General features: G+C 43.8%; 1 protein-coding gene across 2 annotated transcripts in view; it reads left to right on the plus strand.

Annotated features, from left to right (window-relative positions):
* Positions 1 to 19,885, plus strand: part of IFT172 (intraflagellar transport 172) — a 589,829-nt gene that overhangs the window by 117,230 nt on the left and 452,714 nt on the right. For both annotated transcript variants that reach the window (XM_069233572.1, XM_069233571.1), the window contains exons 11-13: positions 3,103 to 3,264; positions 4,776 to 4,829; positions 14,621 to 14,724. In XM_069233572.1, the coding sequence (XP_069089673.1) occupies positions 3,103 to 3,264; positions 4,776 to 4,829; positions 14,621 to 14,724 (320 nt within the window). The remainder of the gene's footprint in view (positions 1 to 3,102; positions 3,265 to 4,775; positions 4,830 to 14,620; positions 14,725 to 19,885) is intronic.

The following is a 19,885-nucleotide window of genomic DNA, read 5'->3' on the forward strand; positions in this document are numbered from 1 at the left end:
AGGGCTTCAGTCCGACCAATCCAACAAATGGGCTCAGGTCTCACAAGACTGGGATATGTGGTGACACTCTTGGTCCTCTTCTCCTTGGTCCAGGGCAGACTGGTGCAGAGAGGTCCTAAGGCATCGGGTCTTTGTCTTCAGGTCACTCACGGTGCAGTGGGGTATGCTGAAAAAGGCTGCAGATGCTGTTGTGAAGTCCAGAGGGGGCGAACTCAGGGTGGGCTTCATTGCTGGACGGCCTGGGGACCACTCTAGCTCCGTTGGCCCACTTTAGCTCGGGATAGGTGGCTGGGGTGTAGTGTTGATGACCGGCGTCTGTTTTTTTGTGTTCCTGGTCCTCACAGTTCTCCTTTGGTTGCCTGCAGATGCAGCCAAGCTCCTCTGCTCCAAGAGTTCTTCATGGTGAGTTGCGAAGCACTGGCAGCTCTCTCAGTTCCAGGTCAGGTCAGTTGCTTCTCGAGGGTTAGATACAGCAGGCAGGTTGGCAGGGTTGGCGCCAAGTCAGCCATGCTGCTCGGTTCTCAGGTTCAGCAGGCTTCTTTATCCACTCCTTCTTTTGTGTCCAGCAAAGATCAGGCGGTCACCTAAATACTCAATTTGGGGGGCATTAAGGGGAGTGAAAGGCAGTAGCCAGTGGGCTACCTACCATGGGGAACACTACATCCCCTAGATGGCCACTTCCTTTCCTTCCCTGTCCCAGAATTCCCAATTCCATTACACACAATATGGAAGAATTTCTAAGGCTGTGTACATTTGAGACTGGTCACCCTAGGGGTGCGCCCAGGCTGGAAAGGCAACATGCCTCCTGCATAGCTAATTTTCCCACCTGTCCAGCTGTCAGATGGGCCTTGGGGCAGGGGGGTTGGCCTCTCCCTCTGAGGAAGGCCAGATCTACATACCAAAGGTGATGGGCTTCTTTGAGGTTACATACCTTGGAATGCAGATTTGCAGGCCATTCTGTGTGTAAACACCTCTTCCAGATCAGGCTTTGTTTCTGGCCTCCAGCGAGCACAGGCTCTCACCTTTGGGGGTCAGATTCTCGTCTGTTGGTGGCAGTCGGGTTAGAACTAGTTGGTGAGCTCACCAGCAATTGGCAGGGTTTCAGGGGGGGACCTCTGAGGTGATCTCTGGGTGCATGTATTAATAATTCCATCTCTGAAATCAGTGAGAGTTTATTGATACGAGATGTTTGATACCAAACATCCCTGTTTTCAATTAAGCCATCATGTAGCTGGCAATCACGTTTTGACCAGTGTCCAGCACATGTTCTTTAAATGGTTTCCCTATGTCTAAGATTAGACAAAGACATAGTAGGGGCCCATCTGCTCTTGCAGATATACTCACACATGTAATATAATGCACCCTGACTTAGGGCTGTAAGGCCTGCTGTTGAGGTGACTTACAAATATTACTTGCATTGTTTAGGGGAAACGGCACACAGGTTGTGTGCCATGTCGTGTTATCACTTTTAGGGAGGACCTTGTCACACAGCCTGCAATGGCAATCTGCATGAGGTTGTTGCTGTGTCCTTTAGAGTGGCACAAGTTGTGCTGCAGCTTTTAGGGCCGCTCTTCATTAAACATGCCAGGGGTACCATTTACTAAGGACTTACAGAGGTGCTAAAGGGCCTGGCCACTTGGGGAACAAATGACCAGGTGTCTTGTTTTTGGGAGAGGAACACTGGCACTGGGACCTGGTTAGCAGGAACCCAGTGCACTTCAGTTAAAGTTGACTCAAAAATCAGGCACACGTGTGGGAGGGAAAACAATGTGTAGGGTGGCAAAAAGTGTGTGTGTGTGGGCGGGTGGGGCAGGGGGTTGAGGGTGGTGGGTGTACTGCAACCAGAACCCAGCTTTCTACAAAACACATACAGACTATATGTGGGAATATATCTGGGAAAATATAGGTGGGATTGGACTTCAATATTAACCAGTTCATTTCAACCCTAACCTTCTTTGAAAATCTTTCCTCTTTGGCAGAAAGGTGTTTATGCACGTTAGATGTCTTTAAAAATAAATAAATAAAGGTTACAGTGAAGGAAAGAAACAAATTCACAAGACTAAGTAGTTGTTTGTGAATTACTGGTCTGGTTGTACAGGTTTACGTACTTCTGAATAGTTTATTTGTAGATGGATTGACACCTATATCTTGCTTTGTTATAGAAAGAACAATAAATCCTTTGTAGATAGACTGGAAGGTCACTCTACAAGAGGTAAAGCTGCAACTGCTGGTTTATTAAGAAATGGCACAAAGCAGGGAAAGCTGCAGCCTCGCTGTCACCAGACTCTGTGTTCTTGAGACTCTATTGCTGACGCGCACCTGGCCCAGGCCTCTCTGAGAAATGTATACACCTGAACTCTTTCCCTTTTCTTCCATTGCATTTTCAAGAGATGCACTTGCTACTCTATTCAGTGCTTGTGATTGTCAGTTGAGCTCCCCTTAAGGAGAAAGACAAGTTACTTACATGTGATGCTAGTTCTTTATCAGGTGGGACTCAATTTAAACAATAAGCAACAATTGTCTCTTCAGTGGGAGTAAAGGAACTTGATTGCTTCTCATACAATGTCCCAATTCTCTGTGCTAAAAGACATGGATCAAATACCATACCAAGGCATTATGAGATTGAGGGGCATGCTTCCATTAAGCAACCGTGCCCCCTCCCTGAAGCTGCAGGATATTTATCTATCTACAATGCCCTGTCTTTTCACTTTTTCTTTAGAAAGCTGTTGTTACAGTGAAAATGTTGTAGTACATTTGGCTTTCCTTTTAAAAGAATATAACTAAATTGTGGCAGTGTAGGCTACAAATTGCCTGCCAGTTTTGAATTTCTATTCTCAAAAAATACTTTTTAAAGAAATGTTTACTATTGTTATTTTATTTAAAAAAATGCTCTTAAGTGCTTTGTGAACTATTGTTGCCTCTCCAGTAAGTCTTCTAGGGCTTCAGCTGCTCTATAGTCACTGTTCCTGTAGTTAACGTGAGTACCCGCGGAGGAGCTGCTGTGTAGTCCGCCTTGCCCACTCCTTTTCATTGTGTATGCTTTTATGCTTTTAACTGCGCCTGGTTTGCTCAAGTCCTCCAACATTTTTCCTTCTTGTGCAGGTGATTGTGAAAAACTTGTCAACAGGGACTCGGGTAGTGCTGAAGTCCCACTATGGCTATGAAATCGATGAGGTGAAGATCCTGGGGAAGGAGAGGTATTTGGTGGCCCACACCTCAGACACTCTGCTGCTTGGAGATCTTGCATCAAACAAGCTCAGTGAGGTAATGCATGTCTGTATTCTTGTATTTATGCAGTTTAGTACAGCGTCTACCAACTCCATAAAAGTGCATCAGTGGAGTAGCAAAGCTGTAAAACAATAAGAATAATATGGTAAAAAAAATCCTCCATTCCCTGTTAGAAACATTTCATAAGTAAATACAAGCAAATGATAAACACCGGAACATGTAGTCAGTACTTTTAAGCAGCGATTGGAATAGGGTTTGTGGATGTGGCCATTGCACCAAATGCATAAAAAATAAGAGCCCAGGTTAAGACCACTCTTCAGGTACTATTGTAAATATGGCAATATTTCTGCATATATATTTCAGTGTTCTTTCAGTTGTTCAAACAAAATCACACTACCGTTTTGTTGGACGTATTAAAAACGAAACACTTGTAAAATGTAATACAGCTGTTGAATTAATAAAAAAAAGTTGAAAAATATTTGTAAGAATGAATAGACCTTTTCATTTCTGTAGACTTGTGCTCGTTTAACGGTTTAGATTGAGGTTTAACACGATTCATAAGATAAGAAGTGCAGACAGTTCTTCTGATGCAGGCTGTGTAATCGAAGTGAAGGTTTGAACTAGAGGTTTTGGGCCTGACTCAAAGTACCATAAATTGCCGGGTGCAGATTTGCTCTTATGCAAAAGTGTCACATTTTTTCTTCTAAGTCTTGAACATTTCCATGAGGAATCTGTGCAATGTCTGCACTGCATAAGATACATCACTAAATGTCTGAGATCACTTTCTTAGCAAAGCAGTTTGCTCATGACCAAGATGCTACAGTGAACTAATAGTTGTGTCTCAAAGACGAAAGCGTTGAAGAAATTGACAATGGCTTTACAGTTGTATGAAGATTGTCATGTTCGTCATTCAGTTATTTTTCATTAGTCTTGTCATCTTCCAGTGTCTACATTTGTGAAGCCTGCATGGAAGTAGCACGAATACTGAATACTGCTTATGCCACTCGACCACTTGCTAAATATACGCTGCAGCCCTTCCTCAGAAAAGTTTCTGGTTGGCGTCTTCTTGCAGTGGGGTAGTTTGGTATGGAGTAAAATTAGAGCAGATTATTTGCTTGTTCATCTTAAAAGTTTTGTCCCTTGGGCTTTTTTCATCGCTGCATCCCTCAATGGCGTTGCCTGTCCTTGGCACTCCACTTTTATTTATGCACAGATAGTCTTGGCAACCACAAAGATTAGACCTGGAGTCAGCCACACACACAAAGTCTTGGATGTACCCATAGCCCCTCATCCCACAGGGATAATTCACGAACTAAGAGCTCCCCATGCTCTGTTTTGTCTTTGTTTTGGTACCTGCTCTGTAATGAAATGTCTATTTTATTAGGTTAATTAATGGGAAACCATTGAAGCTCCATGCAGAGGCTTCCAGAGCAGATTCTGGGGGTGGGGCATGCCCTGTACGTACGTTACAAGCTTTTAACTGCTGTGAGCTGCATTTTATGTAACACATGTATACATTGTAATAGTCTTTGTTTTCTCTCTTGCAGGTGGCTTGGCAGGGCTCTGGAGGCAATGAGAAGTTCTTCTTTGAAAACGAGAATGTAAGTGGGACTAAAAATTATGCTTACAGATTAAGCTATTCTGAGGCACTGAAATAAACCAACATTTGTCTCAAATGTGTTTTAGGGCCATATGTACTAAAGCATTTTCCCATCGACACAGAATGGGTAAAACCCTTTGATACATCTGGCCCTTAGAGAGGTACATAAGCATTCACTCTGCTCACTTCATAGGTAGCCTTTTGTTGCGCTGCATGGGGATAAGGACATTTGTGCTGGAAGTGTTGAAGCAAACATAATTAAAATTAAACTGAAAGAACAAACTCGATTTTTTCCAGAAGGTGTGAAGGTTTGTGTTTTAAGTCATCAGTTCTGCCCCTTATGTCTATTTTGTTGACTCTATTCTTTTTGTTCTTATAAAGAGCAGTGAATATGTTGGGTTCCTCTGCCATAGATATGGTGGGTTCCTCTGCCATAGATATGGTGGGTTCCTCTGCCATATTTTCAATAACGTCTTCTTATTCCAGGCAGAGTACAGGTTGTGATGTGAACTTGTTAATGAAGATGGTCATACCTAGCAAGACCAAAAACATCAAAGTATCCCTGACGAATTCTTGGTAGTCATTCTGTGTGCACATCTGTGTCTGGACACCAAAAATGCCAAACTGTAAACCTCTTGGATTCACCTTTGCAAGTCTAACCATGTCTCTCCAGTAGGCCTGAACCTCCCAACCTGTTCACCAAATGTGAAGCATACTATCTATAGACCATTGTACATTTTAGTCTGTGCACATTAAGGTGTCAGCATGGGCTTATTTTATTACCCACCACCACCACATGCGAAAAACCAATCCATGAAAGATGTGGCCTTAAATATTCGACCAAGTTTGTCAGTGAGCTTCCATCACAAATCTCAGTCACTGTACCCCTGAATGTATGTTTCCTGTCAGGCTTCCTTGCCACCAATAATGTGTAGGTTTTAATGATTAGACCCTCGTCATGTGACCATCACGTCCATTAGCGCATCAAAAAGCTCCATGTGATTGTCTTTCATGGAATTTTCTGTATGTGAGTTCCCTGAATGGCATCTTACGAAATGTTCAAATTTGAAACAAGAAAAACATGCCTATAAGTAGCAATATTTTATGTTTTTTCTTTTTTTATTTATGCAGGATCCCCGAAACATGATTTAAAAAGTACATTTTCAAATATGAAAATTTAAAACAAGGAAAACATACCTGTTGGGACAAATCTTTATACTTTACAATTCTACCTTTCTATTTTCCTTTTAAAACAATTTAAACAATGAGTCTATTTAAACAGTTAAAACAATTCATCCATTTAAGCAAAATCTGTCATAAAGTACATTTAACTGAAACCACTGCAGTATAATAATACCCTAAAATTGAAAAAAGGAAGGAAAAACTCTGTGGCCAGGTCACTTGGATACGAATCTTTGATGCCCTGAAGTGATCTTCAAGAATGACGACTAATTTCACTTACGTAATCAGCATTATTTGGGTGATGTGATAATACAAGGCTTTAAAAGATTGCACGTGCAAAACTAAAGTATAAATAAACATAACACTAAAGAACAAACAGTAGTTTGTGAAGGACATCTTGTCTTTATGACACTGTTTTGATTGAATGAAGATATTTAATACATTATTATTGTGAAAATAAAAAAGTGTGAAGATAATTAATAAACCTATTGGTAACATATATATGAAACCATAGGACTCAAATGAATTTACACAACTATTTGTCAGTATAGTCTGTTTGCACTGGATTAGCTGCCTCTAAACATACTATAGGTAGATGGAAAGTGTTGTGTATCATAGCTTGTCACCAAAAAGTAAATGGACTATTTCTCAGCAGGCTTAAGGCTTCTAGAAGTTGAAAAGGAACCACAGCTGATCCCATGAGACATTTTAAAATGCCAGGTATTTGTATGTGGCTGCTTTGAGATCAGCTAACACTTTTACTAAAACTGACACCCTTGTGGAAGAAGTCTCTTTACAATTTATTTGCATAAACTCTGTTCATCTCCCAACCTATGGGCCATATGTACTAAGATAGGATTTGAAAAAGTGGTTGCAATTTGCTGAATGACTTTTTGAGAAATTCTGTGATATTCTGCAAACTAACCTATGTACAAATAGGCCAGTTCACAAAATACTGACTCACAGTGGATCGCAATTTGACCTACCTGATGAATATTAATGAGGTAGTTTGCAAAATGAGACCCAGTATGATTAGCTGTCATCACAAGGGTGGGGGCCTGCTGGAGTCAGCAGACCACCATGTCTGTGATTACATTTAAAAAACATTTAGAGAAAAAGCAGTAAATTTTCCCTGAAGGAAAACAAAATGTTTAAAAAAACAAAAGTTTGGAAAACTATTTTTTAGGAGTAGACAGTGGGCCCGGATGACCACTGGGTACTCCTAAAAAATGATTTTAGAACACTTATAAAGGGAAAGGGGTCTCCTAGGGACCCCTTCCCATTTGCAAATGGGTTACCACTCCTTTAAGGTATTGGCAAAATATTAATGTTTTGTGAACGGATTTCAGTCGCAAAACATTAATACATTACATAAGAAATTGCTAATTGGAACACACCCTTTCCAAATCGCAATTCCTTATGATTTCCTAAACCCATTTAGCTATTCAGTAGTATGTTACCAAAAAGCTAAATAGGCTTACTACATCCAAAAACCTCATTTTCTTGTATCAAACCCTGTGTTTTATTGAATCACAGGGTTTGCGGTAAGAAAATGCAGTAGTCCATTTGGCCCTTATATTTCTAATTCCCTTCATCCGAGGTATGGTTTGAGCTTGCTATTCTTTAACTCTAGCCTATGCTTCTCTTCATGGATATTGTGGAGAATCTTGTGATGGAGAATGAAAAGTTACTTATTGCAGTCCTAGTTCTTTATAGCTACTTACTTGTAATCCTTAATAAGTGATACTCAAAGTACGGCCCGGGGGCCGCAGAGGGACCTCCTGACCTTTACGTGCTGCCCCTGGTCAACAGCAGCATTGTACTGCTGTTTACTCAACTCAGCACTACCATTAAAAGATGTTAAATAAATGGACAACCACTAATTTAAAGATTCATTGACAATAAAGAAAGGAAGTAAATAAGGTGTCCTGCACCACTTAACTTTAGAAACACCTTTAATTCTGAAGATGTCTTGCAGGAAATGTGTAAAATTATGATAAAGTCTCTTCAAAATTCAAAAAGTGTATGTTCGATGGCATCTGTCGCTGTAGATACGCATGTTCTGCAATAGCTCGCCATCTGGTGTTGGGCCGGAGTGTTACAAGTTGTTTTTCTTCTAAGAAGTCTTTCGAGTCACGGGACCGAGTGACTCCTCCTTTTGTCTCCATTGCGCATGGGCGTCGACTCCATCCTCGATTGTTTTTTTTCCGCCATCGGGTTCGGACGTGTTCCTGTCGCTCCGAGTTTCGGAACAGAAAAAATAGTTAATTTCGGAAGATTTTCGTCGGTATTGTTGCGTTCGGGATCGGCATACTTACATTCAACACCGCATCGAAGATCGAAGAGCTCCGGTGCCCTTCGGGGTAATTTTTCGATCCTCCGTCGGGGCCTAGTCGGCCCGACCGCGTGCTGAAGAACGCCGATGGAACGGACCCCGTTCCGTTTCTGCCCCAAATGCCACAATAAATACCCCTACACAGACCAACACTTGGTCTGCAACCTGTGCCTGTCACCTGAGCACAGCGAAGACACCTGCGAGGCCTGTCGTGCGTTCCGGTCCCGAAAAACACTCCGAGACCGTCGAGCCAGAAGACTTCAAATGGCGTCCGCACCGACAGCCCGACGGGAGTTCGAGGAACAGGAAGAGGAAGGTACCTTCTCGATCCAAGACTCAGACTCCGAAGGATTCGACGATACACAAACCGTGAGTAAGACGTCGAAAACCACACAAAGAAACATTTACAAGGCCCAGGGGACGCCACTGCCACCAGGCCATGGCTCAACCCATAAAATCGGTGACCGACCGTCGGCACCGAAAAAGGCCCAAACAGTGCCGAGATCGTCCGACTCCGGTCGAGACACCGGCACGCAGCCTTCTCGGGACCGACAAAGTGCTGGAGACAAGCCTCGACACCGAGATGCCGGTGTGGACACGGCTCGACGCCGAGACAGCGGCACCGAAACAGATCGACGCCGAGAGGTTTCGGCCCCGAAAAAGAAAAAAGTCACCTCGGAGCCGAAAAAACATGCAGACAAAGTTTCGACGCCGAAACAAACTGCAAGCGACCCAGCTTCAGGCTCTTATACAGAAGAGCACTCGCTAACCTCCCAAATGCAGAAGCATAGGTTTGAGGAAGAGCTACAAGCAACTGATGCGGACCATACGCAAAAGCGTATCTTCATTCAGCAGGGGACAGGAAAAATAAGCACCCTTCCCCCCATTAGGAGAAAGAGAAGGTTGGAGTTCCACACGGAACAAGCACCACAACCAAAAGTGGTGAAAAGAGTTACACCACCACCCTCTCCTCCACCCGTGATTAACGTTTCACCAGCACAAACGCCATCACACTCCCCAGCTCACACCACCATGAGCCAGGGTGACCAAGACCAGGACGCATGGGACCTATACGACGCCCCAGTGTCAGATAACAGCCCAGAGGCATACCCTACAAAACCATCTCCACCAGAAGACAGCACCGCGTACTCTCAGGTGGTGGCTAGAGCAGCACAATTTCACAACGTAAGCCTCTACTCAGAACAGGTCGAGGATGATTTCTTGTTCAACACACTCTCCTCCACCCACAGCTCCTACCAAAGCCTGCCTATGCTCCCTGGTATGCTCCGGCACGCAAAAGACATATTTAAGGACCCGGTCAAAAGTAGGGCAATCACACCAAGGGTGGAAAAAAAGTATAAGCCGCCTCCTACAGACCCGGCTTTCATCACAACACAGCTGCCACCAGACTCTGTTGTTGTAGGAGCAGCTAGGAAAAGGGCCAACTCTCACACATCTGGAGATGCACCACCCCCAGATAAAGAAAGCCGCAAGTTTGATGCAGCTGGTAAAAGAGTCGCAGCACAAGCTGCAAACCAGTGGCGCATCGCGAACTCCCAGGCACTACTTGCGCGCTATGACAGAGCCCACTGGGACGAGATGCAACATCTCATTGAACATCTGCCCAAAGACTTCCAAAATAGGGCAAAACAAGTGGTTGAGGAGGGACAGGCCATCTCCAACAACCAGATCCGCTCCTCCATGGACGCTGCAGATACAGCTGCACGGACAATTAATACATCTGTAACTATCAGAAGGCATGCATGGCTCCGAACGTCTGGATTTAAACCAGAGATTCAACAAGCAGTTCTCAATATGCCTTTTAATGAAAAAGAACTGTTCGGTCCAGAAGTGGACACAGCGATTGAGAAACTCAAAAAAGATACGGACACTGCCAAAGCCATGGGCGCACTCTACTCCCCGCAGAGCAGAGGGAATTACAGCTCATCCCGTAAAACGCCCTTTCGAGGGGGGTTTCGGGGTCAAAGCACACAAGCCAGCACCTCACAAGCCACACCGTCCAGTTACCAAGGACAGTATAGAGGAGGTTTTCGGGGACAATATAGAGGAGGGCAATTCCCTAGAAATAGAGGAAGATTCCAAAGCCCCAAAACCCCTACTACTAAACAGTGACTCACATGTCACTCACCCCCTCCACACAACACCAGTGGGGGGACGAATAGGTCATTATTACAGAGCATGGGAGAAAATCACTACAGACACTTGGGTTCTAGCAATTATCCAACATGGTTACTGCATAGAATTTCTACAGTTCCCTCCAAACATACCACCAAAAGCACAAAATTTAACAACACACCATTCCAATCTCCTAGAGATAGAAGTGCAGGCACTATTGCAAAAGAATGCAATCGAATTAGTGCCAGACACACAAATAAACACAGGAGTTTACTCACTGTACTTTCTGATACCAAAGAAGGACAAAACACTGAGACCAATCCTAGACCTCAGAGTAGTCAACACTTTCATCAAATCAGACCACTTCCACATGGTCACACTACAAGAAGTATTGCCATTGCTAAAGCTGCACGACTACATGGCAACTTTAGACCTCAAGGATGCTTATTTCCATATACCAATTCACCCATCGCACAGGAAATACCTAAGGTTTGTATTCAAAGGAATACATTACCAATTCAAGGTACTGCCTTTCGGATTAACAACCGCACCAAGAGTCTTTACCAAATGTCTAGCGGTAGTCGCTGCACACATCAGAAGGCAGCAAATACATGTGTTCCCATATCTAGACGACTGGCTAATCAAGGCCCATTCGTTAATAGAGTGCTCAAATCACACAAATCATATCATACAAACCCTCTTCAAACTAGGGTTCACCGTCAATTTCACAAAATCCAAAATTCGGCCACGCAAGGTACAACAATACCTGGGAGCCATAATAGACACATCAAAAGGAGTAGCCACTCCAAGTCCACAAAGAATTCAAAATTTCAACACCATCATACAACGCATGTAGCCAACACAAAAGATACAAGCAAAGATGGTATTACAACTCCTAGGCATGATGTCATCATGCATAGCCATTGTCCCAAACGCAAGACTGCACATGAGGCCCTTACAACAATGCCTAGCATCACAGTGGTCTCAAGCACAGGGTCACCTTCTAGATCTGGTGTTAATAGACCGCCAAACTTACCTCTCGCTTCTGTGGTGGAACAACATAAATTTAAACAAGGGGCGGCCTTTCCAAGACCCAGTGCCACAATACGTAATAACAACAGATGCTTCCATGACAGGGTGGGGAGCACACCTCGATCAACACAGCATACAAGGACAATGGAACGTACATCAAACAAAACTGCATATCAATCACCTAGAACTTCTTGCAGTTTTTCAAGCACTAAAAGCTTTCCAACCAATAATAGTTCACAAATACATTCTCGTCAAAACAGACAACATGACAACAATGTATTATCTAAACAAGCAGGGAGGGACGCACTCCACGCAGTTAAGCATGTTAGCACAAAAAATTTGGCATTGGGCACTTCACAACCAAATTCGCCTAATTGCACAGTTTATACCAGGGATACAAAATCAACTCGCAGACAATCTCTCTCGAGATCACCAACAGGTCCACGAATGGGAAATTCACCCCCAAATACTGAACACTTATTTCAAACTCTGGGGAACACCTCAGATAGACTCGTTTGCGACAAGGGAGAACGAAAAATGCCAAAACTTCGCATCCAGATACCCACACAAACAATCCCAAGGCAATGCCCTATGGATGAACTGGTCAGGGATATTTGCTTACGCTTTTCCTCCTCTCCCTCTCCTTCCTTACCTGGTAAACAAACTCAGTCAAAGCAAACTCAAACTCATATTGATAGCACCAACTTGGGCAAGGCAACCCTAGTACACAACGCTGCTAGACCTATCAGTGGTACCCTGCATCAAATTGCCCAACAGGCCAGATCTGTTGACACAGCACAACCAAAGGATCAGACACCCAGATCCAGCATCGCTGAATCTAGCAATCTGGCTCCTGAAATCCTAGAATTCGGGCACTTACAACTTACCCAAGAATGTATGGAAGTCATAAAACAAGCAAGAAGGCCATCCACCAGGCACTGCTATGCAAGTAAATGGAAGAGGTTTGTTTGCTACTGCCATATTAATCAAATACAACCATTACACACAACTCCAGAACATGTAGTGGGTTACTTGCTTCACTTACAAAAAGCTAACCTAGCTTTCTCTTCCATTAAGATTCACCTTGCAGCAATATCTGCATACCTGCAGACTACCTATTCAACTTCCCTATATAAAATACCAGTCATTAAAGCATTCATGGAGGGCCTTAGGAGAATTATACCACCAAGAACACTACCTGTTCCTTCATGGAACCTAAATGTTGTCCTAACTAGACTTATGGGTCCACCTTTTGAACCCATGCACTCCTGCGACATACAATTCCTAACCTGGAAGGTGGCATTTCTCATCACCATTACTTCCCTGAGAAGAGTAAGCGAGATTCAGGCGTTTACTATACAGGAACCTTTTATACAACTACACAAAAATAAAGTCGTCCTAAGGACCAATCCTAAATTTTTGCCAAAGGTTATTTCACCGTTCCATCTAAATCAAACAGTGGAACTTCCGGTGTTCTTTCCACAGCCAGATACCGTAGCTGAAAGGGCACTACATACATTAGATGTCAAAAGAGCATTAATGTATTACATTGACAGAACAAAGAACATCAGAAAGACTAAACAACTCTTTATTGCATTTCAAAAACCTCATGCAGGAAACCCAATTTCAAAACAAGGTATAGCCAGATGGATAGTTAAATGCATCCAAATCTGCTACCTTAAAGCTAAACGACAGCTGCCCATTACACCAAGGGCACACTCAACCAGAAAGAAAGGTGCTACCATGGCCTTTCTAGGAAACATCCCAATGCAAGAAATATGTAAGGCAGCCACATGGTCTACGCCTCACACATTCACCAAGCACTACTGTGTAGACGTGTTATCCGCACAACAAGCCACAGTAGGTCAAGCTGTATTAAGGACATTATTTCAGACTACTTCCACTCCTACAGGCTGATCCACCGCTTTTGGGGAAATAACTGCTTACTAGTCTATTGCAGAACATGCGTATCTACAGCGACAGATGCCATCGAACTGAAAATGTCACTTACCCAGTGTACATCTGTTCGTGGCATCAGTCGCAGTAGATTCGCATGTGCCCACCCGCCTCCCCGGGAGCCTGTAGCAGTTTGGAAGTTACCTTCAATTATTTATATATGTATCATCTCAACCTTAAATAAGTGCATACTTAGTCACTCCATTGCATGGGCACTATTACTACAATTCAACTCCTACCTCACCCTCTGCGGGGAAAAACAATCGAGGATGGAGTCGACGCCCATGCGCAATGGAGACAAAAGGAGGAGTCACTCGGTCCCGTGACTCGAAAGACTTCTTCGAAGAAAAACAACTTGTAACACTCCGGCCCAACACCAGATGGCGAGCTATTGCAGAACATGCGAATCTACTGCGACTGATGCCACGAACAGATGTACACTGGGTAAGTGACATTTTCATTCATTAACTTGCAGACCCGTTTCACCTTAGTACACCAGAATATATTGGTGCATTGAGAAGTATTTTTTAATCATGATAGTTTCAAACTTGAATTTAGAAACATTCATTCTTCCACCCACCCTTTCAACAATACCAATAGTGAACCAAGAGACAAGTCAGTTGTTATGTGCACCCTTTGTGTTGCCTGGGTTGCTATTGTACATGAACAATATTATAGTTTATTAAATCTAGCACAGGCAAAAGTTTTGTACAGCACACATTCTGAAGACCTGTATTTCGAGGTCCTCCTACATGTGATAATGAAGAAAAAGAAGGAAAAGTGAAAATAAATCCAGTTGCCTAGGATCACACAATTTGGTCATATGGGGAAGCTGGGATTGATTCCAGGTTTTCTGGTTTCACATTGTGCAGTTTAGCCTCTAGATGTACTTGTTTGCATCCTCTATGCTATCACCCCCTCAAGCCCCCCCATCACCCACCCCTTGCAGTCACCCTGCTCGAATCAATACTACCCTCAGTCACTCCACAGACCAAAAAACCTTGACCCCTGGGAAAATGTTTGTGAGTACCCATGTCCTAATGTCCTAGACCAAAGTACAGTCACATGTCTTGATCCAGACTGTTGATCACTTTTGGATTCCATAGTCTGAGCTTCAGCATAGCTTACTCTTCCTCTTGATCCTCGCACAGGTGTGCATGATCTTCAACGCTGGTGAGCTGACTCTGGTCGAGTATGGAAACAACGAAATCCTGGGGTCTGTCCGCACCGAATTCATGAACCCACATCTCATCAGGTGAGTCAAAGACCCATCAATAAAGGGCACTGTTTAATGAGGCCTTTAATAACAACCACTTTTTCTACTGGACTGTAAATTTGAGAAAAGTAACTTCACTATGTCTTTAAGTCAAAGTACTGGTCCAGCTAGGCTGATTTATGCGTGGTGCGTTGATATGCAGCATCTGCCCCAGGATAGATTACCCATTTTCATACAAATTTTTTTTTCTGTAATTCAGGAACCCCTGATGATAACTTTCTTCTGACAGTCTTTTGGCCTCCGCTACTGCCAAATACCAGGCTAAAGAGACCTCTGGTGTTGATAGTAATAATTTCAGTTGTTTATCCATCCATCTGTGCATACCCTGTCAACCCTGGCATTAATGTTTTCTCCATAGTAGCACAAAAAAAAAAAAAAATATATATATATATATATATATGTGTATGTATGTATATATATATATATATGTATGTGTGTATATATATATATCAAAACAAATCCCTTTCAGGGTTAGAGTGACGCATAAATTATGCAAAAAAGAATAGAGAACTCTGGGTAGTTCCCAAATTTAGGTGGAGAGCAGCTCTAGCAAGGAGCACTCTGCAACACCAGCGACACTCTAGATTTGCTCACCTCAAATGTCTGTTTATCTAGCAAAGTTTTTAAGCATTGGATCAGCACAGTGCTATCCACGCCGAGCTAGATAGTGACAAAGTCTTTTGCCATTTATACAGCAAAGTCTTTAAGCATAGGTTTGACACAGTGTCAACCTTGCCGAGCTGTAAAATGACAAAAGCCAGTTACCACTCCAGGCACAGTATTACAGCTTTGGACTGGTAAAATACCGCCCAAGCCAACCTGGAATGAGTAAAAGCAACCCCTGACACGTGTTTCGCTCTCATTAGAGAGGTTTAGCTTTGTCCAGACACAAGGGAGCACCCAGTATAAGTCAAAACAAATCCCTTTCAGGGTTAGAGTGACGCATAAATTATGCAAAAATGAATAGAGAACTCTGGGTAGTTCCCAAATTTAGGTGGAGAGCAGCTCTAGCAAGGAGCACTCTGCAACACCAGCGACACTCTAGATTTGCTCACCTCAAATGTCTGTTTATCTAGCAAACTTTTTAAGCATTGGATCAGCACAGTGCTATCCACGCCGAGCTAGATAGTGACAAAGTCTTTTGCCTGGAGTGGTAACTGGCTTTTGTCATTTTACAGCTCGGCAAGGTTGACACTGTGTCAAACCTATGCTTAAAGACTTTGCTGTATAAATGGCAAAAGACTTTGTCACTATCTAGCTCGGCGTGGATAGCACTGTGCTGATCCAATGCTTAAAAACTTTGCTAGATAAACAGACATTTGAGGTGAGCAAATCTAGAGTGTCGCTGGTGTTGCAGAGTGCTCCTTGCTAGAGCTGCTCTCCACCTAAATTTGGGAACTACCCAGAGTTCTCTATTCTTTTTTGCATATATATATATATATATATGTTCGATGGCATGTGTAGCTGCAGATACACATGCTGTGCACATCCCGCCATCTGGTGTTGGGCTCGGAGTGTTACAAGTTGTTTTTCTTCGAAGAAGTCTTTTCGAGTCACGAGACCGAGGGACTCCTCCCATTTCGACTCCATTGCGCATGGGCGTCGACTCCATCTTAGATTGTTTTTTTTTCCGCCATCGGGTTCGGTCGTGTTCCTTTTAGCTCCGTGTTTCGGGTCGGAAAGTTAGTTAGAATCTCGGAAAAAACGTCGGTATTGTTTGCGTTCGGTATCGGGTTAGTTACAACAGATCGACACCGAATTTAGAAGAGTTCCGGTGGCCCTTCGGGGTATTTTCGATCCCCCGTCGGGGCCTGGTCGGCCCGGCCATGTGTGAATTAAAGGCTGATGGAACGGACCCCATTCCGCTTCTGTCCAAAATGCCATAACAAGTATCCGTATACGGATCAGCATCTGGTCTGTAACTTGTGCTTGTCCCCAGAGCACAAGGAAGATACTTGTGAGGCCTGTCGAGCGTTTCGGTCCAGAAAGACGTTAAGAGACCGAAGAGCCAGAAGACTGCAGATGCCGTCGACAGAACAAGAGCGTTTCGAGGAAGAAGAGGAAGCTTTCTCTATCCACGAATCGGACTCGGAAGAGCTAGAGGCCGAAGAAACGCCGAAAACCGTGAGTAAGACGTCGAAACATAAGACTCACGAGAAGTCAACAAAAGCCCAGGGGACGCCACCGCCAACAGGCCGTGGCTTAACCCAAACAAGCGGTGACCGAGCCAAGGCACCGAAAAAGGGCACGCTGGTGTCGAAGTCATCCGACTCCGGTCGAGATACCGCCACACAGCAATCTCTGACCCGAGACATCGGCTCTGAGAAATTTCGGCACCGTCACAGCGGCACCGAACAAATTCGGCACCAAGACACCACCACGCCGAAAATTACAAAGGTTTCTTCGGAGCCTAAAAAGACCTCCGAAAAAGTTTCGGTTCCTAAACATCCAGCCTCGGAGCCGAAAACAGGTTCCTATACAGAGGAACAAGGATTGGCCTCCCAAATGAAAAAACATAGATTTGGAGAGGAACTTCAAGCTGTAGAGCCAGACTATACTCAAAGGAGGCTCCACATTCATCAAGACACAGGGAAGATAACCACTCTTCCTCCAATTAAAATAAAAAGAAAACTTGCCTTTCACGAAAAGGACAAGGAGCCACAGGCAAAGGTGGCAAAGAAAACAACTCCACCACCTTCTCCACCACCATCAGTGCACACATCACCAGTAGCAACTCCTCCACTGATGCACTCCCCGACTCATACTGCCATGAGTCAAGATGATCCCGATGCATGGGACCTTTACGATGCTCCAGTATCGGACAACAGCCCAGACTCGTACCCTACCAGGCCGTCCCCTCCTGAGGACAGTACATCTTACACACAGGTGATCGCAAGGGCAGCTGCTTTCCATAACGTCACCTTGCATTCAGAACCAATTGAGGATGACTTCTTGTTTAACACGCTAACCTCCACTCATAGCCAGTACCAAAGACTACCTATGCTCCCAGGAATGCTAAAACATTCAAAACAAATCTTTCAGGATCCTGTTAAAGGCCGAGCCATAACTCCAAGGGTGGAGAAAAAGTACAAGCCACCGCCAACAGATCCTGTTTATATTACAACACAGTTAACTCCAGACTCAGTAGTTGTCGGGGCAGCTCGTAAGAGAGCAAACTCTCATACCTCGGGAGATGCACCACCTCCAGACAAAGAGAGTCGCAAATTTGATGCTGCGGGCAGAAGGGTTGCAGCACAAGCAGCAAACCAATGGCGCATTGCCAATTCACAAGCGCTTTTGGCAAGATATGACATAGCTCACTGGGATGAGATGCAACATTTGATAGAACACTTACCCAAGGAGTTCCAAAAAAGAGCACAACAAGTGGTGGAAGAAGGACAAAGTATCTCTAATAATCAGATACGGTCTTCAATGGATGCAGCAGATACGGCTGCAAGGACAGTAAATACTGCAATAACAATAAGAAGGCACACATGGCTCCGCACGCCAGGTTTCAAGCCGGAAATTCAACAAGCCGTGCTAAATATGCCATTTAATGAACAGCAGTTGTTTGGGCCGGAAGTCGACACTGCTATTGAGAAACTCAAGAAGGACACTGATACAGCAAAAGCCATGGGCGCACTCTACTCCCCGCAGAGCAGAGGCACCTTTCGCAAAACACCTTTTAGGGGAGGGTTTCGAGGACAACCTACAGAAACCACAAAATCACAAACGAGGCCCACTTACCAAAGCCAATATCAGCGGGGAAGTTTTCGGGGGCAATATAGAGGGGGACAATTCCAAAGAGGTAGAGGAAAATTCCAAAGTCCTCAAAATAAGCAGTGACTCACAAGTCACCCATCCCCATCACATAACACCTGTGGGGGGAAGATTAAGCCAATTTTACAAACATTGGGAGGAGATAACAACAGATACTTGGGTACTAGCAATTATCCAGTATGGTTATTGCATAGAATTTCGAGAATTCCCTCCAACAGTCCCACCGAAAACACACAGTATGTCGAAACAACATATAAATCTTCTAGGATTAGAAGTTCAAGCATTGCTCCAAAAAGAGGCAATAGAATTAGTACCAAAACAAGAACTAAACACAGGAGTTTACTCACTGTACTTTCTAATACCCCAAAAAGACAAAACTCTAAGACCTATACTAGATCTCAGAATATTAAATACATACATCAAATCAGACCACTTTCACATGGTTACATTACAAGAAGTAATCCCACTGCTCAAACAACAAGACTACATGACAACACTGGATCTAAAGGTTGCATATTTCCATATACCAATACATCCTTCACACAGAAAGTACCTAAGGTTTGTATTCCAAGGGATACATTACTGTAGGAAGTTGGCTCTGTATGTGCTATTTCAAAGTAAGGAATAGCATGCACAGAGTCCAAGGGTTCCCCTTAGAGGTAAAATAGTGGTAGTGTGGTCGAGCAGTAGGCTTATCCAAGGAGTAGTGTTAAGCATTTGTTGTACATACACATAGACAATAAATGAGGTACACACACTCAGAGACAAATCCAGCCAATAGGTTTTTATATAGAAAAATATCTTTTCTTAGTTTATTTTAAGAACCACAGGTTCAAATTCTACATGTAATAGCTCATTCGAAAGGTATTGCAGGTAAGTACTTTAGGAACTTCAAATCATCAAAATTGCATGTATACTTTTCAAGTTATTCACAAATAGCTGTTTTAAAAGTGGACACTTAGTGCAATTTTCACAGTTCCTAGGGGAGGTAAGTATTTGTTAGTTTTACCAGGTAAGTAAGACACTTACAGGGTTCAGTTCTTGGTCCAAGGTAGCCCACCGTTGGGGGTTCAGAGCAACCCCAAAGTCACCACACCAGCAGCTCAGGGCCGGTCAGGTGCAGAGTTCAAAGTGGTGCCCAAAACACATAGGCTAGAATGGAGAGAAGGGGGTGCCCCGGTTCCGGTCTGCTTGCAGGTAAGTACCCGCGTCTTCGGAGGGCAGACCAGGGGGGTTTTGTAGGGCACCGGGGGGGACACAAGCCCACACAGAAATTTCACCCTCAGCAGCGCGGGGGCGGCCGGGTGCAGTGTAGAAACAAGCGTCGGGTTTGTAATGGAAGTCAATGGGAGATCTAGGG

The sequence above is a fragment of the Pleurodeles waltl genome, chromosome 5 (genome assembly GCF_031143425.1).
Source record: "Pleurodeles waltl isolate 20211129_DDA chromosome 5, aPleWal1.hap1.20221129, whole genome shotgun sequence".
In the NCBI taxonomy this organism is placed as follows: domain Eukaryota; kingdom Metazoa; phylum Chordata; class Amphibia; order Caudata; family Salamandridae; genus Pleurodeles; species Pleurodeles waltl.